This window comes from Nerophis ophidion, linkage group LG17 (assembly GCF_033978795.1).
Source record: "Nerophis ophidion isolate RoL-2023_Sa linkage group LG17, RoL_Noph_v1.0, whole genome shotgun sequence".
Lineage (NCBI taxonomy): Eukaryota > Metazoa > Chordata > Actinopteri > Syngnathiformes > Syngnathidae > Nerophis > Nerophis ophidion.
The window spans coordinates 40966008-40987537 of NC_084627.1; the positions used below are offsets into that span (position 1 = coordinate 40966008).

The following is a 21530-nucleotide window of genomic DNA, read 5'->3' on the forward strand; positions in this document are numbered from 1 at the left end:
ACCAGAGCAGAGAGTAACCAAACTAACTGGAACAAGAGCAGAGAGTAACTGGAACCAGAGCAGAGAGTAACTGAAACCAGAGCATACAGTAACAAACTAACTGGAACCAGAACAGAGAGTAACTGGTACCAGAGCAGACAGTAACCAACTAACTGGAACCAGAGCAGACAGCAACCAACTAACTGGAGCCAGAGCAGAGAGTAACCAACTAACTGGAGCCAGAGCAGAGAGTAACCAACTTACTGGAACCACAGCAGAGAGTAACCAACTGGAGCCAGAGCAGAGAGTAACCAACTTACTGGAACCACAGCAGAGAGTAACCAACTAACTACAACCGCAGCAGAGAGTAACCAACAAACTGGAACCAGAGCAGAGAGTAACCCACTAACTGGAGCCAGAGAAGAGAGTAACCAACTAACTGGAACCAGAGCAGAGAGTAACCAACTAACTGGAGCCAGAGCAGAGAGTTACCAACTAACTGGAGCCAGAGCAGAGAGTTACCAACTAACTGGAACCAGAGCAGAGAGTAACTGGAACCAGAGCAGAGAGTAACCAACTAACTGGAACAAGAGCAGAGAATAACTGGAACCAGAACAGAGAGGAACTGGAACCAGAGCAGTGAGTAACCAACTGACTGGAACCAGAGCAGAGAGTAACCAAATAACTGGAACCAGAGCAGAGAGTAACCAACTAACTGGAGCCAGAGCAGAGATTAACCAACTAACTAGAGCCAGAGCAGAGATTAACCAACTAACTGGAGCCAGAGCAGAGAGTAACCAACTTACTGGACCCACAGCAGAGAGTAACCAACTAACTGGAGCCAGAGCAGAGAGTAACCAACTAACTGGAGCCAGAGCAGAGAGTAACCAACTAACTGGAGCCACAGCAGAGAGTAACCAACTTACTGGAACCACAGCAGAGAGTAACCAACTAACTGGAGCCAGAGCAGAGAGTAACCAACTAACTGGAACCACAGCAGAGAGTAACCAAATAACTACAACCCCAGCACAGGGTAACCAACTAACTGGAACCAAGGCAGAGAGTAACCAACTAACTGGAGCCAGAGCAGAGAGTAACCAACTAACTACAACAGCAGCACAGAGTAACCAACTAACTGGAACCGCAGCAGAGAGTAACCAACTAACTGGAGCCAGAGCATAGAGTAACCAACTAACTGGAACCAGAGCAGAGGGTAACCAACTAACTGGAACCAGAGTAGAGAGTAACTGGAACCAGAGCAGAGAGTAACTGGAACCAGACAGAGAGTAACCAACTAACTGGAACCAGAGCAGAAAGTAACCACCTAACTGGAACCACAGCAGAGAGGGACCAACTAACTGGAGCCAGAGCAGTGAGTAACCAACTAACTGGAACCAGAGCAGAGAGTAACCAACTAACTGGAGCCAGAGCAGAGAGTTACCAACTAACTGGAGCCAGAGCAGAGATTAACCAACTAACTGGAGCCAGAGCAGAGAGTAATCAACTTACTGGAACCACAGCAGAGAGTAACCATCTAACTACAACCGCAACAGAGAGTAACCAACAAACTGGAACCACAGCAGACAGTAACCAACTAACTAGAACCAGAGCAGAGAGTAGCCAACTAACTGGAACCACAGCAGAGAGTAACTGGAACCAGAGCAGAGAGTAACTGGAACCAGAGCAGAGAGTAACCAACTAACTGGAACCAGAGCAGAGAGTGACTGGAACCAGAGCAGAGAGTAACCAAATAACTGGAACCAGAGCAGAGAATAACCAACTAACTGGAGCCAGAGCAGAGATTAACCAACTAACTGGAGCCAGAGCTGAGAGTAACCAACTAACAGGAACCAGAGCAGAGAGTAACCAACTAACTGGAACCAGAGCAGAGAGTAACCAACTAACTACAACCACAACAGAGAGTAACCAACTAACTACAACCACAGCAGAGAGTATCCAACTAACTGGAACACCAGCAGAAAGAAACCAACTAACTGGAACCAGAGCAGAGAGTAACTGGAACCAGAGCTGAAAGTAACCAACTAACTGGAACCAGAGCAGAGAGTAACCAACTAAGAGGAGGAAAATAATCGAATGAATTGAAATTGAAATGAATGAAAAACCTCATGGTGTCACCCATGATATGAATAAGGAAGTAGGCAACACGTCTTCCGAGCTGCAAGGCGACTGGAGGACAAGGGTCAGAACATTCTGTGGCTTCAGAAGGTCAAAAAAAGAAATGGAGGCCTGCTCGCCAAGTAGAGACATTTAGTTATTTGATCACTTAGCTCGTATTCAAAAAGGATTTGAGTCTGAAATTGCTGCCAAACGTCCATCAACTAACTATTGAGCAAATGCTGTTAATGCTTATGTACATGTGCATTTTTAATCTCTAACACTTTTGCAAAATGTACATCGCCGAGGATGTTACACACGTAATCATTAAAAATGCATCAATATAAGAGTTGTAGTGAAATCGTATAATCCAATAGCCCAAATGTTTCCAGCCCTACTATTTTGTGCGGTAGGTAAATATAAATGTATGGCAATAATACTCCATATTTTGATACAATAGCAACTTAAGTAAATACCATATCGATCCCAATATATGACCCCAACCCCGCCCCTCTGTAATGTATTTATTGAAGAAAACAATGTGTCTCTCTGCTCCCCTCAGCTGCTCTCTTTCAAAGTCTATTGAGTAAGCTTTCATGAAATGTGCTAGTAAGAGCAAAATACAAAAATAATCTCCTTCAATGCCATTTTGGAACATTTTAGTTTATTTGTCATATTCCATATATGGAATATACTCATATATCTATATTGAGCCCACTTCATGTGTACAGCGGGGCAAAAAAGTATTTAATCAACCACCGATAGGAATTTATTTGTAAATTATGGTGGAAAATAAGTATTTGATCACTTCAAACAAGGAAGATCTCTGGCTCTCACAGACCTGTAACTTCTTCTTTAAGAAGCTCTTCTGTCCTCCACTCCTTACCTGTATTAATGGCACTTGTTTGAACTCGTTATCTGTATAAAAGACACCTGTCCACAGCCTCAAACAGTCAGACTCCAAACTCCACTATGGCCAAGACCAAAGACCTGTCGGAAGGACACCAGGAAAATAATTGTAGACCTGCACCAGACTGGGAAGAGTGAATCTACAATAGGCAAGCAGCTGGGTGTGAAAAAAAATCAACTGTGGGAGCAATTATCAGAAAATGGAAGACATACAAGACCACTGATAATCTCCCTCGATCTGGGGCTCCACGCAAGATCTCATCCCGTGGGGACAAAATTATCATGAGAACGGTGAGTAAAAATCCCAGAACCACACGGGGGTACCTGGTGAATGACCTACAGACAGCTGCAACCAAAGTAACAAAGGTTACCATCAGTAACACACTACGCCGACAGGGAAACAAATCCTGCAGTGCCATACGTGTCCCCCTGCTTAAGCCAGTGCATGTCCAGGCCCGTCTGAAGTTTGCCAGAGAGCACATGGGAGAATGGAATGTGGTCAGGTGAAACCAAAATAGAACTTTTTGGTATAAACTCAACTCGTCGTGTTTGGAGGAAGAAGAATACTGAGTTGCATCCCAAGAACACCATACCTACCGTGAAGCATGGGGGTGGAAACATCATGCTTTGGGGCTGTTTTTCTGCTAAGGGGACAGGACGATGGATCCGTGTTAAGGAAAGAATAAATGGGGCAATGTATCGTGAGATTTTGAGCCAAAACCTCCTTCCATCAGTGAGAGCTTTGAATGGTTGACCTAATACTTATTTTCCACCATAATTCACAAATAAATTATTTAAAATTCCTACAATGTGAATTCCTGGATTTTCTTTTCACATTCTGTCTCTCACAGTTGAAGTGTACCTATGATGAAAATTACAGACCTCTGTCATCATTTTAAGTGGGAGAACTTGCACAATCGGTGGCTGACTAAATACTTTTTTGCCCCACTGTATATTGACTCTTACATAGGTCTGGTGATAATGTTCCCCTTTAAACACAGTTTGAAAGGTGGGACAAGCGGACTAACTACGGAGGAGGAGTTATGATAGCAACTTGAAGATATTGGTGAGGAGTGAAACGGATCTGTGAAGAAAGTCAGACGTGTGATCTGAAGTTCTTCTTTGAAGCAAGCAGTGGATATAATTCACTTACATTGAACACTTGTTAGAAAATGGCCCTGAAAAAGAGGAGCGCTCTGATATCCAGTGCCGTCTTACAGGGCATGGCAACGTTTGGGAAATCGAAAGAGAAACACGGATGGCTATACTAGGCTGACCATACGTCCTCTTTTCCCCGGACATTTCCTCTTTTGCGGCGTTTTTTTTAAAATGCGTCAAATGTCCGGCCTTTTGAATTAGGGTTGTGTGTATTTTCAATGTAGGTTTAGGGTTAAGTTACCGTATATATATGTCTTGATTGGATTATCCAGAGAATAGTGCTCGATACCGTGGTACAGCGCAATTTGTAGGTGTGGGAAAAATCACAAGACTACTTCATCTCTACAGAACTGTTTCATGAGGGGTTCCCTCAATCATCAGATTTTAATGGAAGCATTCACATACAATGGTTTATATAGGGCACAGAGTGGGTGGGTACAGGCAGGCGTAGGGTGTGGTGATTGGCTCATGTGTTACCTAGGAGGTGTTTCCGTCTGTGGCGGCATGTTGAAATGATTTCACCGCGCTTGTTGAGGGATGACAGGTCTGGATGATATGTAATAGACAGTTTCTCTTTTAAGCATAGGTTGCATCTTTTATTACCACTGTTGTAAGGTGTGCTGGATGCAATAATTTGCCATGTTATTGAATATTCAACATTATTTTCTTTGAGGTTCCAAATGTGCTTGCTGAGTTCTGTAGAATTCCGCAAAGTTTGGTTTCGAAAGGAAGCCTTGTGATAATTCCATCTGGTTTTAAACGCTCCTTCGGTTAATCCTACGTACGTGTCGGATGTGCATATATATATATATATATATATATATATATATATATATATATATATATATATATATATATATATATATATAGGTATATATATGTATATATATATGTGTGTGTGTGAATTCTAGCTGTAAATATTGTAGTGGCTGGCTACGGGGTGTTAGCCAATGGCTTTGCCTGGGGGGCGGGACTTCTGGGGAAGTTAGGGAAGTGACGCTATTGACAGAAAAGTGTTGGTTCGAGTTTTGCCGGGAAAAGGAAAGAGACTTCTTGGTAAACACTAAGGTGAGCGTAAAGTCAACATTTTTAACTACAGTAGATGAGTTATTTTAGTATTTGTGAGTCCATGGAAACTTCACTTTTATCTCCCGCTGGATCAAAATCGTTCAAGGATGGAGACAGGCTAGCTGTTAGCTTCAAGCTAACCAGCACCCGAGCAGACCCCTCCACCTCAAAAACATACTTTGCAGGTCAAAAAATGGTGCAGTTGTTTGCCTTTTGAAGTTTTAATGTGCGAGGAGTGTTCAAAAGAAGTCTTTTGAAGAAGTGGTTGACAAGTTAGCATCGCTGACAGTGACGTCATCACCGTCAGTGTTTACTGAAGCAGGGATGGTGTCTGTGTGTTATGATAAACGCGATAGATTTATCAGATTTTATTTGTTATTATCTATAGCAGGGGTGTCAAAAGTGTGCCAAAGATGCCATTTGCGGCCCACAGCTAATATTTTAAAGCAATGGTTCTCAAATGGGGGTACGCGTACCCCTGGGGGTACTTGAAGGTATGCCAAGGGGTACGTGAGATTTTTTTTAAATATTCTAAAAATAGCAACAATTCAAAAATCCTTCATAAATATATGTATTGAATAATACTTCAACAAAATAAACTGTGAAAAGAAATGCAACAATGCAGTATTCAGTGTTGACAGCTAGATTTTTTGTGGACATGTTCCCTAAATATTGATGTTAAAGATTTATTTTTTTCTGAAGAAATATTTAGAATTAAGTTCAGGAATCCAGATGGATCTCTATTAAAATCTGCACTTTAAGTTGATGATTACTTCTATGTGTAGAAATATTTATTCATAATTGAATCAATTGTTAGTTTTCAACAATTTTTAAAGTTATTTCTATATCTTTTTTTCTAAATAGTTCAAGAAAGACCACTACAAATGAGCAATATTTTGCACTATTGTACAATTTAATAAATCAGAAACTGATGACATAGTGCTGTATTTTACTTCTTTATCTCTTTTTTTAAACCAAAAATGCTTTGCTCTGATTAGGGCAGGGGTGTCCAAACTTTTTCCACTGAGGGCCGCGGACTGAAAAATCAAAGTATGCGGGGGCCAATTTGATATTTTTCTTTTTTAAAAACAAAGCAATAGTTGTGTTTTTTTTACCTTTATGTCTTTCCTCAAGTTTGGTCCCCGGTCTCCGGAAGGCGCCAATGTTAGAAATAAGTCATTAATTATTTTTTTTTTTCATTCAACGCTTGAATCTCGAGATCAACTTCAGGTCTGTCTGTCGTTATAACATTGTTTTAAATTTACTTTTCTATGTTTATGGCCTTTATGTCAAAACCCTTATTTATATGGCAAACAAACAAACTTTGCAACATTTCCCCCCAAAACATTTCAAAGTGGAATATTTGACGTGAAGTAATTGGAATAAGAATAAGTGTTGAAAATAAGCCAAATGTATATTCATATATTTTTTACTTTTAACGCTTAAGTCTGTAAATCTCTTGGTTATAAGATTTTATAATTTTTTTCATACTTTTTTGTTTGTTTAATGCCCTTTTTGTGAAAGGAAACTTTGTTTCGCACAAAATATGCAATATTATCCCCCCCAAAATATTAGAAAGTGAAATTGTTCCAGTGAAGTAATTGGAGCCTTCAGCAGGTCAATAACAGTCGGCATGGCAGCTTTGTGTTATTAGTGTCAACACTGCAACTTTTTCCTGTTACATGTAACTGTTTACTCTTTTATTACACTCTTATATATTTTAAATTTTTATTATATTATTTTTGAGAATGGGCCGGGGGCCATTAGCAAATTAGCTGGGGGCCACAAATGGCCCTCGGGCCGCACTTTAGACACGCCTGGATTAGGGGGTACTTGAATTAAAAACATGTTCACAGGGGGTACATCACTGAAAAAAGGTTGAGAACCACTGTTTTAAAGGCCCACAGCACATTCTAAAAATACTATTAAAATAAACTAAAACATAACAAAAGTGAAATAAATAAACCTTAAAGCTGAAATGTAATTTAGAAAAAGTTGCAATGTTGACTAATAAAACAAAGCTGTTTTTTTTCTTTCAAACTGTGATTACTCAAAATATAATATTGAATCAAAATCAATGTTATTATGATTTATTGACCTATCCAAGGTTCCCATTACTTCACATCAAATATTCCACTAAGAAAAATATTTTTGGTGGAAGATTTTGCATATTTTGTGTGTTTCGCATTAAAAACATAGTTTTGTTTGACAAAAAAGGGTGGAAAACAAAAAAAAACAAAAAAATAACAAAAAAACTAAAACATCTGTCCAAGGTTCCCATTACTTCCCATCAAATATTCCACTAAGAAAAATATTTTTGGTGGAAGATTTTGTATATTTTGTGTGTTTGCCATTAAAAACATAGTTTTGTTTGACAAAAAAGGGCGGAAAACAAAAAAAACAAAAAAAAAATAACAAAAAAACTAAAACATCTATCCAAGGTTCCCATTACTTCCCATCAAATATTCCACTAATAAAAATATTTTTGGTGGAATATTTTGCATATTTTGTGTGTTTCCCATTAAAAAACATAGTTTTGTTTGACAAAAAAGGGCGGAAAACAAAAAAAAACAAAAAAAATAACATAAAAAAACTAAAACATCTATCCAAGGTTCCCATTACTTCCCATCAAATATTCCACTAAGAAAAATGTTTTTGGTGGAAGATTTTGCATATTTTGTGTGTTTCCCATTAAAAAACATAGTTTTGTTTGACAAAAAAGGGCAGAAAACAAACAAACAAACAAAAAAAAAATAACATAAAAAAAACTAAAACATCTATATCCAAGGTTCCCATTACTTCCCATCACATATTCCACCAAGTAAAATATTTTTGGTGGAATATTTTGCATATGTTGTGTGTTCGCCATTAAAAACATAGTTTTGTTTGACAAAAAAGGGTGAAAAACAAAAAAAACAAAAAAATTACATTAAAAAACTAAAACATCTATCCAAGGTTCCCATTACTTCCCATCAAATATTCCAATAAGAAAAATATTTTTGGTGGAAGATTTTGCATATTTTGTGTGTTTCCCATTAAAAACATAGTTTTGTTTGACAAAAAAGGGCGGAAAACAAAAAAAAACAAAAAAATAACAAAAAAAATAAAACATCTATCCAAGGTTCCCATTACTTCCCATCAAATATTCCACTAATAAAAATATTTTTGGTGGAATATTTTGCATATTTTGTGTGTTTCCCATTAAAAACATAGTTTTGTTTGACAAAAAAGGGCGGAAAACAAAAAAAAACAAAAAAATAACAAAAAAAATAAAACATCTATCCAAGGTTCCCATTACTTCCCATCAAATATTCCACTAAGAAAAATATTTTTGGTGGAAGATTTTGCATATTTTGTGTGTTTGCCATTAAAAACATAGTTTTGTTTGACAAAAAAGGGCGGAAAACAAAAAAAACAAAAAAATAACATAAAAAAACTAAAACATTCATCCAAGGTTCCCATTACTTCACATCAAATATTCCACTAAGAAAAATATTTTTGGTGGAAGGTTTTGTATATTTTGTGTGTTTCCCATTAAAAACATAGTTTTGTTTGACAAAAAAGGGCAGAAAACAAAAAAAACAAAAAAATTACATAAAAAAACTAAAACATCTATCTAAGGTTCCCATTACTTCCCATCAAATATTCCACTAAGAAAAATATTTTTGGTGGAAGATTTTGTATATTTTGTGTGTTTGCCATTAAAAACATAGTTTTGTTTGACAAAAAAGGGCGGAAAACAAAAAAAACAAAAAAATAACATAAAAAAACTAAAACATCTATCTAAGGTTCCCATTACTTCCCATCAAATATTCCACTAAGAAAAATATTTTTGGTGGAAGATTTTGTTTCTTTTGTGTGTTTCCCATTAAAAACATAGTTTTGTTTGACAAAAAAAGGGCAGAAAACAAAAAAAAACAAAAAATAACATAAAAAACTAAAACATCTATCTAAGGTTCCCATTACTTCCCATCAAATATTCCACTAAGAAAAATATTTTTGGTGGAAGATTTTGTATATTTTGTGTGTTTCCCATTAAAAACATAGTTTTGTTTAACAAAAAAGGGCGGAAAACAAAAAAAACGAAAAAATAACATAAAAACAACTAAAACATCTATCCAAGGTTCCCATTACTTCACATCAAATATTCCACTAAGAAAAATATTTTTAGTGGAAAGTTTTGTATATTTTGTGTGTTTCCCATTAAAAACATAGTTTTGTTTGACAAAAAAGGGCAGAAAACAAAAAAACAAAAAAATTACATAAAAAAACTAAAACATCTATCTAAGGTTCCCATTACTTCCCATCAAATATTCCACTAAGAAAAAAAATTTGGTGGAAGATTTTGTATATTTTGTGTGTTTGCCATTAAAAACATAGTTTTGTTTGACAAAAAAGGGCGGAAAACAAAAAAAACAAAAAAATAACAAAAAAACTAAAACATCTATCTAAGGTTCCCATTACTTCCCATCAAATATTCCACTAAGAAAAATATTTTTGGTGGAAGATTTTGTTTCTTTTGTGTGTTTCCCATTAAAAACATAGTTTTGTTTGACAAAAAAAGGGCAGAAAACAAAAAACAAACAAAAAAATAACAAAAAACTAAAACATCTATCTAAGGTTCCCATTACTTCCCATCAAATATTCCACTAAGAAAAATATTTTTGGTGGAAGATTTTGTATATTTTGTGTGTTTCCCATTAAAAACATAGTTTTGTTTAACAAAAAAGGGCGGAAAACAAAAAAAACAAAAAAATAACATAAAAACAACTAAAACATCTATCCAAGGTTCCCATTACTTCCCATCAAATATTCCACAAAGAAAAATATTTTTGGTGGAAGATTTTGTATATTTTGTGTGTTTCCCATTAAAAACATAATTTTGTTTGACAAAATGGGCGGAAAACAAAAAAAAACAAAAAAATAATATAAAAAAACTAAAACTTCCATCCAAGGTTCCCATTACTTCCCATCAAATATTCCACTAAGAAAAATATTTTTGGTGGAAGATTTTGCATATTTTGTGTGTTTGCCATTAAAAACATAGTTTTGTTTGACAAAAAAGGGCGGAAAACAAAAAAAACAAAAAAATTACATAAAAAAACTAAAACATTTATCCAAGGTTCCCATTACTTCACATCAAATATTCCACTAAGAAAAATATTTTTGGTGGAAGGTTTTGTATATTTTGTGTGTTTCCCATTAAAAACATAGTTTTGTTTGACAAAAAAGGGCAGAAAACAAAAAAAACAAAAAAATTACATTAAAAAACTAAAACATCTAACTAAGGTTCCCATTACTTCCCATCAAATATTCCACAAAGAAAAATATTTTTGGTGGAAGATTTTGTATATTTTGTGTGTTTGCCATTAAAAACATAGTTTTGTTTGACAAAAAAGGGCGGAAAACAAAAAAAACAAAAAAATAACATAAAAAAACTAAAACATCTATCTAAGGTTCCCATTACTTCCCATCAAATATTCCACTAAGAAAAATATTTTTGGTGGAAGATTTTGTATATTTTGTGTGTTTCCCATTAAAAACATAGTTTTGTTTGACAAAAAAGGGCAGAAAACAAAAAAACAAAAAAATTACATAAAAAAACTAAAACATCTATCTAAGGTTCCCATTACTTCCCATCAAATATTCCACTAAGAAAAAAAATTTGGTGGAAGATTTTGTATATTTTGTGTGTTTGCCATTAAAAACATAGTTTTGTTTGACAAAAAAGGGCGGAAAACAAAAAAAACAAAAAAATAACAAAAAAACTAAAACATCTATCTAAGGTTCCCATTACTTCCCATCAAATATTCCACTAAGAAAAATATTTTTGGTGGAAGATTTTGTTTCTTTTGTGTGTTTCCCATTAAAAACATAGTTTTGTTTGACAAAAAAAGGGCGGAAAACAAAAAACAAACAAAAAAATTACAAAAAACTAAAACATCTATCTAAGGTTCCCATTACTTCCCATCAAATATTCCACTAAGAAAAATATTTTTGGTGGAAGATTTTGTATATTTTGTGTGTTTCCCATTAAAAACATAGTTTTGTTTAACAAAAAAGGGCGGAAAACAAAAAAAACAAAAAAATAACATAAAAACAACTAAAACATCTATCCAAGGTTCCCATTACTTCCCATCAAATATTCCACAAAGAAAAATATTTTTGGTGGAAGATTTTGTATATTTTGTGTGTTTCCCATTAAAAACATAATTTTGTTTGACAAAATGGGCGGAAAACAAAGAAAAAAAAAAAATAATATAAAAAAAATAAAACTTCCATCCAAGGTTCCCATTACTTCCCATCAAATATTCCACTAAGAAAAATATTTTTGGTGGAAGATTTTGCATATTTTGTGTGTTTGCCATTAAAAACATAGTTTTGTTTGACAAAAAAGGGCGGAAAACAAAAAAAACAAAAAAATTACATAAAAAAACTAAAACATTTATCCAAGGTTCCCATTACTTCACATCAAATATTCCACTAAGAAAAACATTTTTGGTGGAAGGTTTTGTATATTTTGTGTGTTTCCCATTAAAAACATAGTTTTGTTTGACAAAAAAGGGCAGAAAACAAAAAAAACAAAAAAATTACATTAAAAAACTAAAACATCTAACTAAGGTTCCCATTACTTCCCATCAAATATTCCACAAAGAAAAATATTTTTGGTGGAAGATTTTGTATATTTTGTGTGTTTGCCATTAAAAACATAGTTTTGTTTGACAAAAAAGGGCGGAAAACAAAAAAAACAAAAAAATAACATAAAAAAACTAAAACATCTATCTAAGGTTCCCATTACTTCCCATCAAATATTCCACTAAGAAAAATATTTTTGGTGGAAGATTTTGTTTCTTTTGTGTGTTTCCCATTAAAAACATAGTTTTGTTTGACAAAAAAAGGGCAGAAAACAAAAAAAAAAACAAAAAAATAACATAAAAAACTAAAACATCTATCTAAGGTTCCCATTACTTCCCATCAAATATTCCACTAAGAAAAATATTTTTGGTGGAAGATTTTGCATATTTTGTGTGTTTGCCATTAAAAACATAGTTTTGTTTAACAAAAAAGGGCGGAAAACAAAAAAAACGAAAAAATAACATAAAAACAACTAAAACATCTATCCAAGGTTCCCATTACTTCCCATCAAATATTCCACAAAGAAAAATATTTTTGGTGGAAGATTTTGTATATTTTGTGTGTTTCCCATTAAAAACATAATTTTGTTTGACAAAATGGGCGGAAAACAAAAAAAAACAAAAAAATAATATAAAAAAACTAAAACTTCCATCCAAGGTTCCCATTACTTCCCATCAAATATTCCACTAAGAAAAATATTTTTGGTGGAAGATTTTGCATATTTTGTGTGTTTGCCATTAAAAACATAGTTTTGTTTGACAAAAAAGGGCGGAAAACAAAAAAAACAAAAAAATTACATAAAAAAACTAAAACATTTATCCAAGGTTCCCATTACTTCACATCAAATATTCCACTAAGAAAAATATTTTTGGTGGAAGGTTTTGTATATTTTGTGTGTTTCCCATTAAAAACATAGTTTTGTTTGACAAAAAAGGGCAGAAAACAAAAAAAACAAAAAAATTACATTAAAAAACTAAAACATCTAACTAAGGTTCCCATTACTTCCCATCAAATATTCCACAAAGAAAAATATTTTTGGTGGAAGATTTTGTATATTTTGTGTGTTTGCCATTAAAAACATAGTTTTGTTTGACAAAAAAGGGCGGAAAACAAAAAAAACAAAAAAATAACATAAAAAAACTAAAACATCTATCTAAGGTTCCCATTACTTCCCATCAAATATTCCACTAAGAAAAATATTTTTGGTGGAAGATTTTGTATATTTTGTGTGTTTCCCATTAAAAACATAGTTTTGTTTGACAAAAAAGGGCAGAAAACAAAAAAACAAAAAAATTACATAAAAAAACTAAAACATCTATCTAAGGTTCCCATTACTTCCCATCAAATATTCCACTAAGAAAAAAAATTTGGTGGAAGATTTTGTATATTTTGTGTGTTTGCCATTAAAAACATAGTTTTGTTTGACAAAAAAGGGCGGAAAACAAAAAAAACAAAAAAATAACAAAAAAACTAAAACATCTATCTAAGGTTCCCATTACTTCCCATCAAATATTCCACTAAGAAAAATATTTTTGGTGGAAGATTTTGTTTCTTTTGTGTGTTTCCCATTAAAAACATAGTTTTGTTTGACAAAAAAAGGGCGGAAAACAAAAAACAAACAAAAAAATTACAAAAAACTAAAACATCTATCTAAGGTTCCCATTACTTCCCATCAAATATTCCACTAAGAAAAATATTTTTGGTGGAAGATTTTGTATATTTTGTGTGTTTCCCATTAAAAACATAGTTTTGTTTAACAAAAAAGGGCGGAAAACAAAAAAAAACAAAAAAATAACATAAAAACAACTAAAACATCTATCCAAGGTTCCCATTACTTCCCATCAAATATTCCACAAAGAAAAATATTTTTGGTGGAAGATTTTGTATATTTTGTGTGTTTCCCATTAAAAACATAATTTTGTTTGACAAAATGGGCGGAAAACAAAGAAAAAAAAAAAAATAATATAAAAAAAATAAAACTTCCATCCAAGGTTCCCATTACTTCCCATCAAATATTCCACTAAGAAAACTATTTTTGGTGGAAGATTTTGCATATTTTGTGTGTTTGCCATTAAAAACATAGTTTTGTTTGACAAAAAAGGGCGGAAAACAAAAAAAACAAAAAAATTACATAAAAAAACTAAAACATTTATCCAAGGTTCCCATTACTTCACATCAAATATTCCACTAAGAAAAATATTTTTGGTGGAAGGTTTTGTATATTTTGTGTGTTTCCCATTAAAAACATAGTTTTGTTTGACAAAAAAGGGCAGAAAACAAAAAAAACAAAAAAATTACATTAAAAAACTAAAACATCTAACTAAGGTTCCCATTACTTCCCATCAAATATTCCACAAAGAAAAATATTTTTGGTGGAAGATTTTGTATATTTTGTGTGTTTGCCATTAAAAACATAGTTTTGTTTGACAAAAAAGGGCGGAAAACAAAAAAAACAAAAAAATAACATAAAAAAACTAAAACATCTATCTAAGGTTCCCATTACTTCCCATCAAATATTCCACTAAGAAAAATATTTTTGGTGGAAGATTTTGTTTCTTTTGTGTGTTTCCCATTAAAAACATAGTTTTGTTTGACAAAAAAAGGGCAGAAAACAAAAAAACAAACAAAAAAATAACATAAAAAACTAAAACATCTATCTAAGGTTCCCATTACTTCCCATCAAATATTCCACTAAGAAAAATATTTTTGGTGGAAGATTTTGCATATTTTGTGTGTTTGCCATTAAAAACATAGTTTTGTTTAACAAAAAAGGGCGGAAAACAAAAAAAACGAAAAAATAACATAAAAACAACTAAAACATCTATCCAAGGTTCCCATTACTTCCCATCAAATATTCCACTAAGAAAAATATTTTTGGTGGAAGATTTTGTATATTTTGTGTGTTTGCCATTAAAAACATAGTTTTGTTTGACAAAAAAGGGCGGAAAACAAAAAAAACAAAAAAATAACATAAAAAAACTAAAACATCTATCTAAGGTTCCCATTACTTCCCATCAAATATTCCACTAAGAAAAATATTTTTGGTGGAAGATTTTGTTTCTTTTGTGTGTTTCCCATTAAAAACATAGTTTTGTTTGACAAAAAAAGGCGGAAAACAAAAAAAACGAAAAAATAACATAAAAACAACTAAAACATCTATCCAAGGTTCCCATTACTTCCCATCAAATATTCCACTAAGAAAAATATTTTTGGTGGAAGATTTTGTATATTTTGTGTGTTTGCCATTAAAAACATAGTTTTGTTTGACAAAAAAGGGCGGAAAACAAAAAAAACAAAAAAATAACATAAAAAAACTAAAACATCTATCTAAGGTTCCCATTACTTCCCATCAAATATTCCACTAAGAAAAATATTTTTGGTGGAAGATTTTGTTTCTTTTGTGTGTTTCCCATTAAAAACATAGTTTTGTTTGACAAAAAAAGGGCAGAAAACAAAAAAAAACAAAAAATAACATAAAAAACTAAAACATCTATCTAAGGTTCCCATTACTTCCCATCAAATATTCCACTAAGAAAAATATTTTTGGTGGAAGATTTTGTATATTTTGTGTGTTTCCCATTAAAAACATAGTTTTGTTTAACAAAAAAGGGCGGAAAACAAAAAAAACGAAAAAATAACATAAAAACAACTAAAACATCTATCCAAGGTTCCCATTACTTCCCATCAAATATTCCACTAAGAAAAATATTTTTGGTGGAAGATTTTGTATATTTTGTGTGTTTCCCATTAAAAAAAAAAGTTTTGTTTGACAAAAACGGGCGGAAAACAAAAAAAACAAAAAAAAAACAAAAAAATAAAACATCTATCTAAGGTTCCCATTACTTCCCATCAAATATTCCACTAAGAAAATTTTTTGGGGTGGAAGATTTTGCATTTTTTGTGTGTTTCCCGTTAAAAACATAGTTTTGTTTGAAAAAAAAAGGCGGAAAAAAAACAACAAAAAAATAACATAAAAAAAACTAAACATTTATCCAAGGTTCCCATTACTTCCCATCAAATATTCCACTAAGAAAAATATTTTTGGTGGAAGATTTTGTATATTTTGTGTGTTTGCCATTAAAAACATAGTTTTGTTTGACAAAAAAGGGCGGAAAACAAAAAAAACAAAAAAATAACATAAAAAAACTAAAACATCTATCTAAGGTTCCCATTACTTCCCATCAAATATTCCACTAAGAAAAATATTTTTGGTGGAAGATTTTGTTTCTTTTGTGTGTTTCCCATTAAAAACATAGTTTTGTTTGACAAAAAAAGGGCAGAAAACAAAAAAAAACAAAAAATAACATAAAAAACTAAAACATCTATCTAAGGTTCCCATTACTTCCCATCAAATATTCCACTAAGAAAAATATTTTTGGTGGAAGATTTTGTATATTTTGTGTGTTTCCCATTAAAAAAAAAGTTTTGTTTGACAAAAACGGGCGGAAAACAAAAAAAACAAAAAAATAACAAAAAAATAAAACATCTATCTAAGGTTCCCATTACTTCCCATCAAATATTCCACTAAGAAAATTTTTTGGGGTGGAAGATTTTGCATTTTTTGTGTGTTTCCCGTTAAAAACATAGTTTTGTTTGAAAAAAAAAGGCGGAAAAAAAACAACAAAAAAATAACATAAAAAAAACTAAACATCTATCCAAGGTTCCCATTACTTCCCATCAAATATTCCACTAAGAAAAAAATTTTGGGTGGAAGATTTTGTATATTTAGTGTGTTTCCCATTAAAAACATAGTTTTGTTTGACAAAATGGGCGGAAAACAAAAAAATAACATAAAAAAACTAAAACATCTATCCAAGGTTCCCATTACTTCCCAACAAATATTCCACTAAGAAAAATATTTTTGGTGGAAAATTTTGTATATTTTGTGTGTTTCCCATTAAAAACATAGTTTTGTTTGACAAAAAAGGGCGGAAAAAAAAAAGATTAAAAAAAAATAACATAAAAAAAATAAAACATCTATCCAAGGTTCCCATTACTTCACATCAAATATTCCACTAAGAAAAATATTTTTGGTGGAAGATTTTGTATATTTTGTGTGTTTCCCATTAAAAACATAGTTTTGTTTGACAAAAAAGGGCGGAAAACAAAAAAAACAAAAAAATAACATAAAAAAAACAAAACATCTATCCAAGGTTCCCATAACTTCCCATCAAATATTCCACTAAGAAAAATATTTTTGGTGGAAGATTTTGCATATTTTGTGTGTTTGCCATTAAAAACATAGTTTTGTTTGACAAAAAAGGGCGGAAAACAAAAAAAACAAAAAAATTACATAAAAAAACTAAAACATTTATCCAAGGTTCCCATTACTTCACATCAAATATTCCACTAAGAAAAATATTTTTGGTGGAAGGTTTTGTATATTTTGTGTGTTTCCCATTAAAAACATAGTTTTGTTTGACAAAAAAGGGCAGAAAACAAAAAAAACAAAAAAATTACATTAAAAAACTAAAACATCTATCTAAGGTTCCCCTTACTTCCCATCAAATATTCCACAAAGAAAAATATTTTTGGTGGAAGATTTTGTATATTTTGTGTGTTTGCCATTAAAAACATAGTTTTGTTTGACAAAAAAGGGCGGAAAACAAGAAAAACAAAAAAATAACATAAAAAAACTAAAACATCTATCTAAGGTTCCCATTACTTCCCATCAAATATTCCACTAAGAAAAATATTTTTGGTGGAAGATTTTGTATATTTTGTGTGTTTCCCATTAAAAAAAAAGTTTTGTTTGACAAAAAAAGGGCAGAAAACAAAAAAAAAACAAAAAAATAACATAAAAAACTAAAACATCTATCTAAGGTTCCCATTACTTCCCATCAAATATTCCACTAAGAAAAATATTTTTGGTGGAAGATTTTGCATATTTTGTGTGTTTGCCATTAAAAACATAGTTTTGTTTGACAAAAAAGGGCGGAAAACAAAAAAAACAAAAAAATAACATAAAAAAACTAAAACATTTATCCAAGGTTCCCATTACTTCACATCAAATATTCCACTAAGAAAAATATTTTTGGTGGAAGGTTTTGTATATTTTGTGTGTTTCCCATTAAAAACATAGTTTTGTTTGACAAAAAAGGGCAGAAAACAAAAAAAACAAAAAAATTACATAAAAAAACTAAAACATCTATCTAAGGTTCCCATTACTTCCCATCAAATATTCCACTAAGAAAAATATTTTTGGTGGAAGATTTTGTATATTTTGTGTGTTTGCCATTAAAAACATAGTTTTGTTTGACAAAAAAGGGCGGAAAACAAAAAAAACAAAAAAATAACATAAAAAAACTAAAACATCTATCTAGGGATCCCATTACTTCCCATCAAATATTCCACTAAGAAAAATATTTTTGGTGGAAGATTTTGTTTCTTTTGTGTGTTTCCCATTAAAAACATAGTTTTGTTTGACAAAAAAAGGGCAGAAAACAAAAAAAAACAAAAAATAACATAAAAAACTAAAACATCTATCTAAGGTTCCCATTACTTCCCATCAAATATTCCACTAGGAAAAATATTTTTGGTGGAAGATTTTGTATATTTTGTGTGTTTCCCATTAAAAACATAGTTTTGTTTAACAAAAAAGGGCGGAAAACAAAAAAAACGAAAAAATAACATAAAAACAACTAAAACATCTATCCAAGGTTCCCATTACTTCCCATCAAATATTCCACTAAGAAAAATATTTTTGGTGGAAGATTTTGTATATTTTGTGTGTTTCCCATTAAAAAAAAAGTTTTGTTTGACAAAAACGGGCGGAAAACAAAAAAAACAAAAAAATAACAAAAAAAATAAAACATCTATCTAAGGTTCCCATTACTTCCCATCAAATATTCCACTAAGAAAATGTTTTGGGGTGGAAGATTTTGCATTTTTTGTGTGTTTCCCATTAAAAACATAGTTTTGTTTGAAAAAAAAAGGCGGAAAAAAACAAAAAAAAAATAACATAAAAAAAACTAAACATCTATCCAAGGTTCCCATTACTTCCCATCAAATATTCCCCTAAGAAAACATTTTTGGGTGGAAGATTTTGTATATTTAGTGTGTTTCCCATTAAAAGCATAGTTTTGTTTGACAAAATGGGCGGAAAACAAAAAAATAACATAAAAAAACTAAAACATCTATCCAAGGTTCCCATTACTTCCCAACAAATATTCCACTAAGAAAAATATTTTGGTGGAAAATTTTGTATATTTTGTGTTTCCCATTAAAAACATAGTTTTGTTTGACAAAAAAGGGCGGAAAAAAAAAGATTAAAAAAAAATAACATAAAAAAAATAAAACATCTATCCAAGGTTCCCATTACTTCACATCAAATATTCCACTAAGAAAAATATTTTTGGTGGAAGATTTTGTATATTTTGTGTGTTTCCCATTAAAAACATAGTTTTGTTTGACAAAAAAGGGCGGAAAACAAAAAAAACAAAAAAATAACATAAAAAAAAACAAAACATCTATCCAAGGTTCCCATAACTTCCCATCAAATATTCCACTAAGAAAAAAATTTTGGGTGGAAAATTTTGTATATTTTGTGTCGAGGGGTATACTGACAAAATAAGGCCCAATGGCCCAAACCAAAAATATTAAAACCAATATTTTCAAGGATAAGGAAGCCTAACAAGGTAACCAAGAGATGAGAAACAAATTGGATGATAGATCATTGTTTTTAGTGTATTTTACAGCTGATTTAAAACATGGGTCAAAACCGACCCGTTAACATAAGAGATGGTAACAGAAAGCTAACACAAGAGGAAGGATATATGTGTCCTCTTTTTGGGATTTCAGAATATGGTCAGCCTAGCCATACCAAACTGGGAACACAAGAAAGTGGCATCTTTACCTGAGTGCCATGGAGGTCCCGTTGACGGATGGCGAGCACACTCTGTGGGCGGGTCCATGGGAGTAGCTAGCCTGGCGTACGAAGCGCTCATCCCCGCAGCAAAGAATGAGCAGAAAGGCCCTCCGGAAAGCCCGGTTGAGGAAGGCGTAGAGGAAGGGGTTGAGGCCCGAGTTGATGTAGCCGAGCCAAAGCCACGTTGTCCATAGCTGCCAGGGCACGGAGTAGTGGATGAAGGGGTCCACCACGTTGGTGATGAAGAAGGGCGCCCAGCACAGGCAGAAGCAGCCCATGATGATGGCCAGGGTCTTTGCCGCTTTGGTCTCGACCTGCATGCGACTGTGGGCCAGAGGAGTCTGCTCCGTCCTAAAGTGGTGGTGGTCCGAGCAGGCCGATGACCTCATGATGCTGGCGGGGGTCACTGGGGCGGAGCCGGCGCGTTGCAGCGTCTCAATCTGCCGCACGTGGCTCATGGCGGTGACGTAGATGCGCTGGTAGGCCAGGACCATGAGGGCCAGCGGGATGTAGAAGGCCACCGTGGAGCAGATCAGAGCGTACGGACGGTTGACCACAAACACGCAACTTGTGTCGTTGGAGCCTCCCGCCGACGACCGCCTCTCCTCCATCTGCAAGAAAGGGGAAAATAACCAGCAACTGCTGCATGTCAAGGCCTACTGAAATGAGATGTTCTTATTTAAACGGGGATAGGAGGTCCATTCTATGTGTCATACTTGATCATTTCGCGATATTGCCATATTTTTGCTGAAAAAGACGATAAAGTTCGCAACTTTTGGTGCCGATAAAAAAGCCTTGCCTGTACCGGAAGTAGCAGACGATATTCGCGTGACGTCACGTGTTGTGGAGCTCCTCACATCTGAACATTGTTTACAATCATGGCCTCCAGCAGCGAGAGCGATTCGGACCGAGAAAGCGACGATTTCCCCATTAATTTGAGCGAGGATGAAAGATTCGTGGATGAGGAAAGTGAGAGTGAAGGACTAGAAAAAAAAAAGACTATACAGTGGGAGCGATTCAGATGTCCATCCATCTATCCATTTTCTACCGCTTATTACCTTTTGGGGTCGCGGGGGGCGCTGGCGCCTATCTCAGCTACAATCGGGCGGAAGGCGGGGTACACCCTGGACAAGTCGCCACCTCATCACAGGGCCAACACAGGTAGACAGACAACATTCACACTCACATTCACACACTAGGACCAATTTTGTGTTGCCAATCAACCTATCCCCAGGTGCATGTCTTTGGAAGTGGGAGGAAGCCGGAGTACCCGGAGGGAACCCACGCATTCACAGGGAGGACATGCAAACTCCACACAGAAAGATCCCGAGCCTGGATTTGAACCCAGGACTGCAGGACCTTCGTATTGTGAGGCAGACGCACTAACCCCTCTGCCACCGTGAAGCCCGATTCAGATGTTATTAGACAAATCTACTCGGATAATTCTGGAAAATCCCTTATCTGCTTATTGTGTTACCAGTGATTTAGTGAGATTATATGGTCGTACCTGTACAACCTGAAGGTCGGCCCTGCACCTTTCTTCAGCACCAGTCGACAGGTGGTGGCGATGCCCATCTCTGACCTTCGCAAGGGACCCTCTTGGAAACACGATCTTTCGAAATGATCGTCGCAAGGGACCCTCTTGGAAACACGATCTTTCGAAATGATCGCTGCATAATACACCATACTTTGTGTGTGTGTGGTCCAATCCAACCGTGTTCGCTTGACCGCTCGCTCTGTTCCATAGTAAAGCTTCACCGTCATCTTTCGGGAATGTAAACAATGAAACACCGGCTGT

General features: G+C 33.7%; 1 protein-coding gene across 2 annotated transcripts in view; it reads right to left on the reverse strand.

The window, feature by feature from the left end:
• Positions 1-21530, reverse strand: part of si:dkey-247m21.3 (5-hydroxytryptamine receptor 4) — a 77322-nt gene that overhangs the window by 39338 nt on the left and 16454 nt on the right. For both annotated transcript variants that reach the window (XM_061876966.1, XM_061876967.1), the window contains one exon: positions 19721-20343. In XM_061876966.1, coding sequence (XP_061732950.1) covers positions 19721-20343 — 623 coding nt within the window. The remainder of the gene's footprint in view (positions 1-19720; positions 20344-21530) is intronic.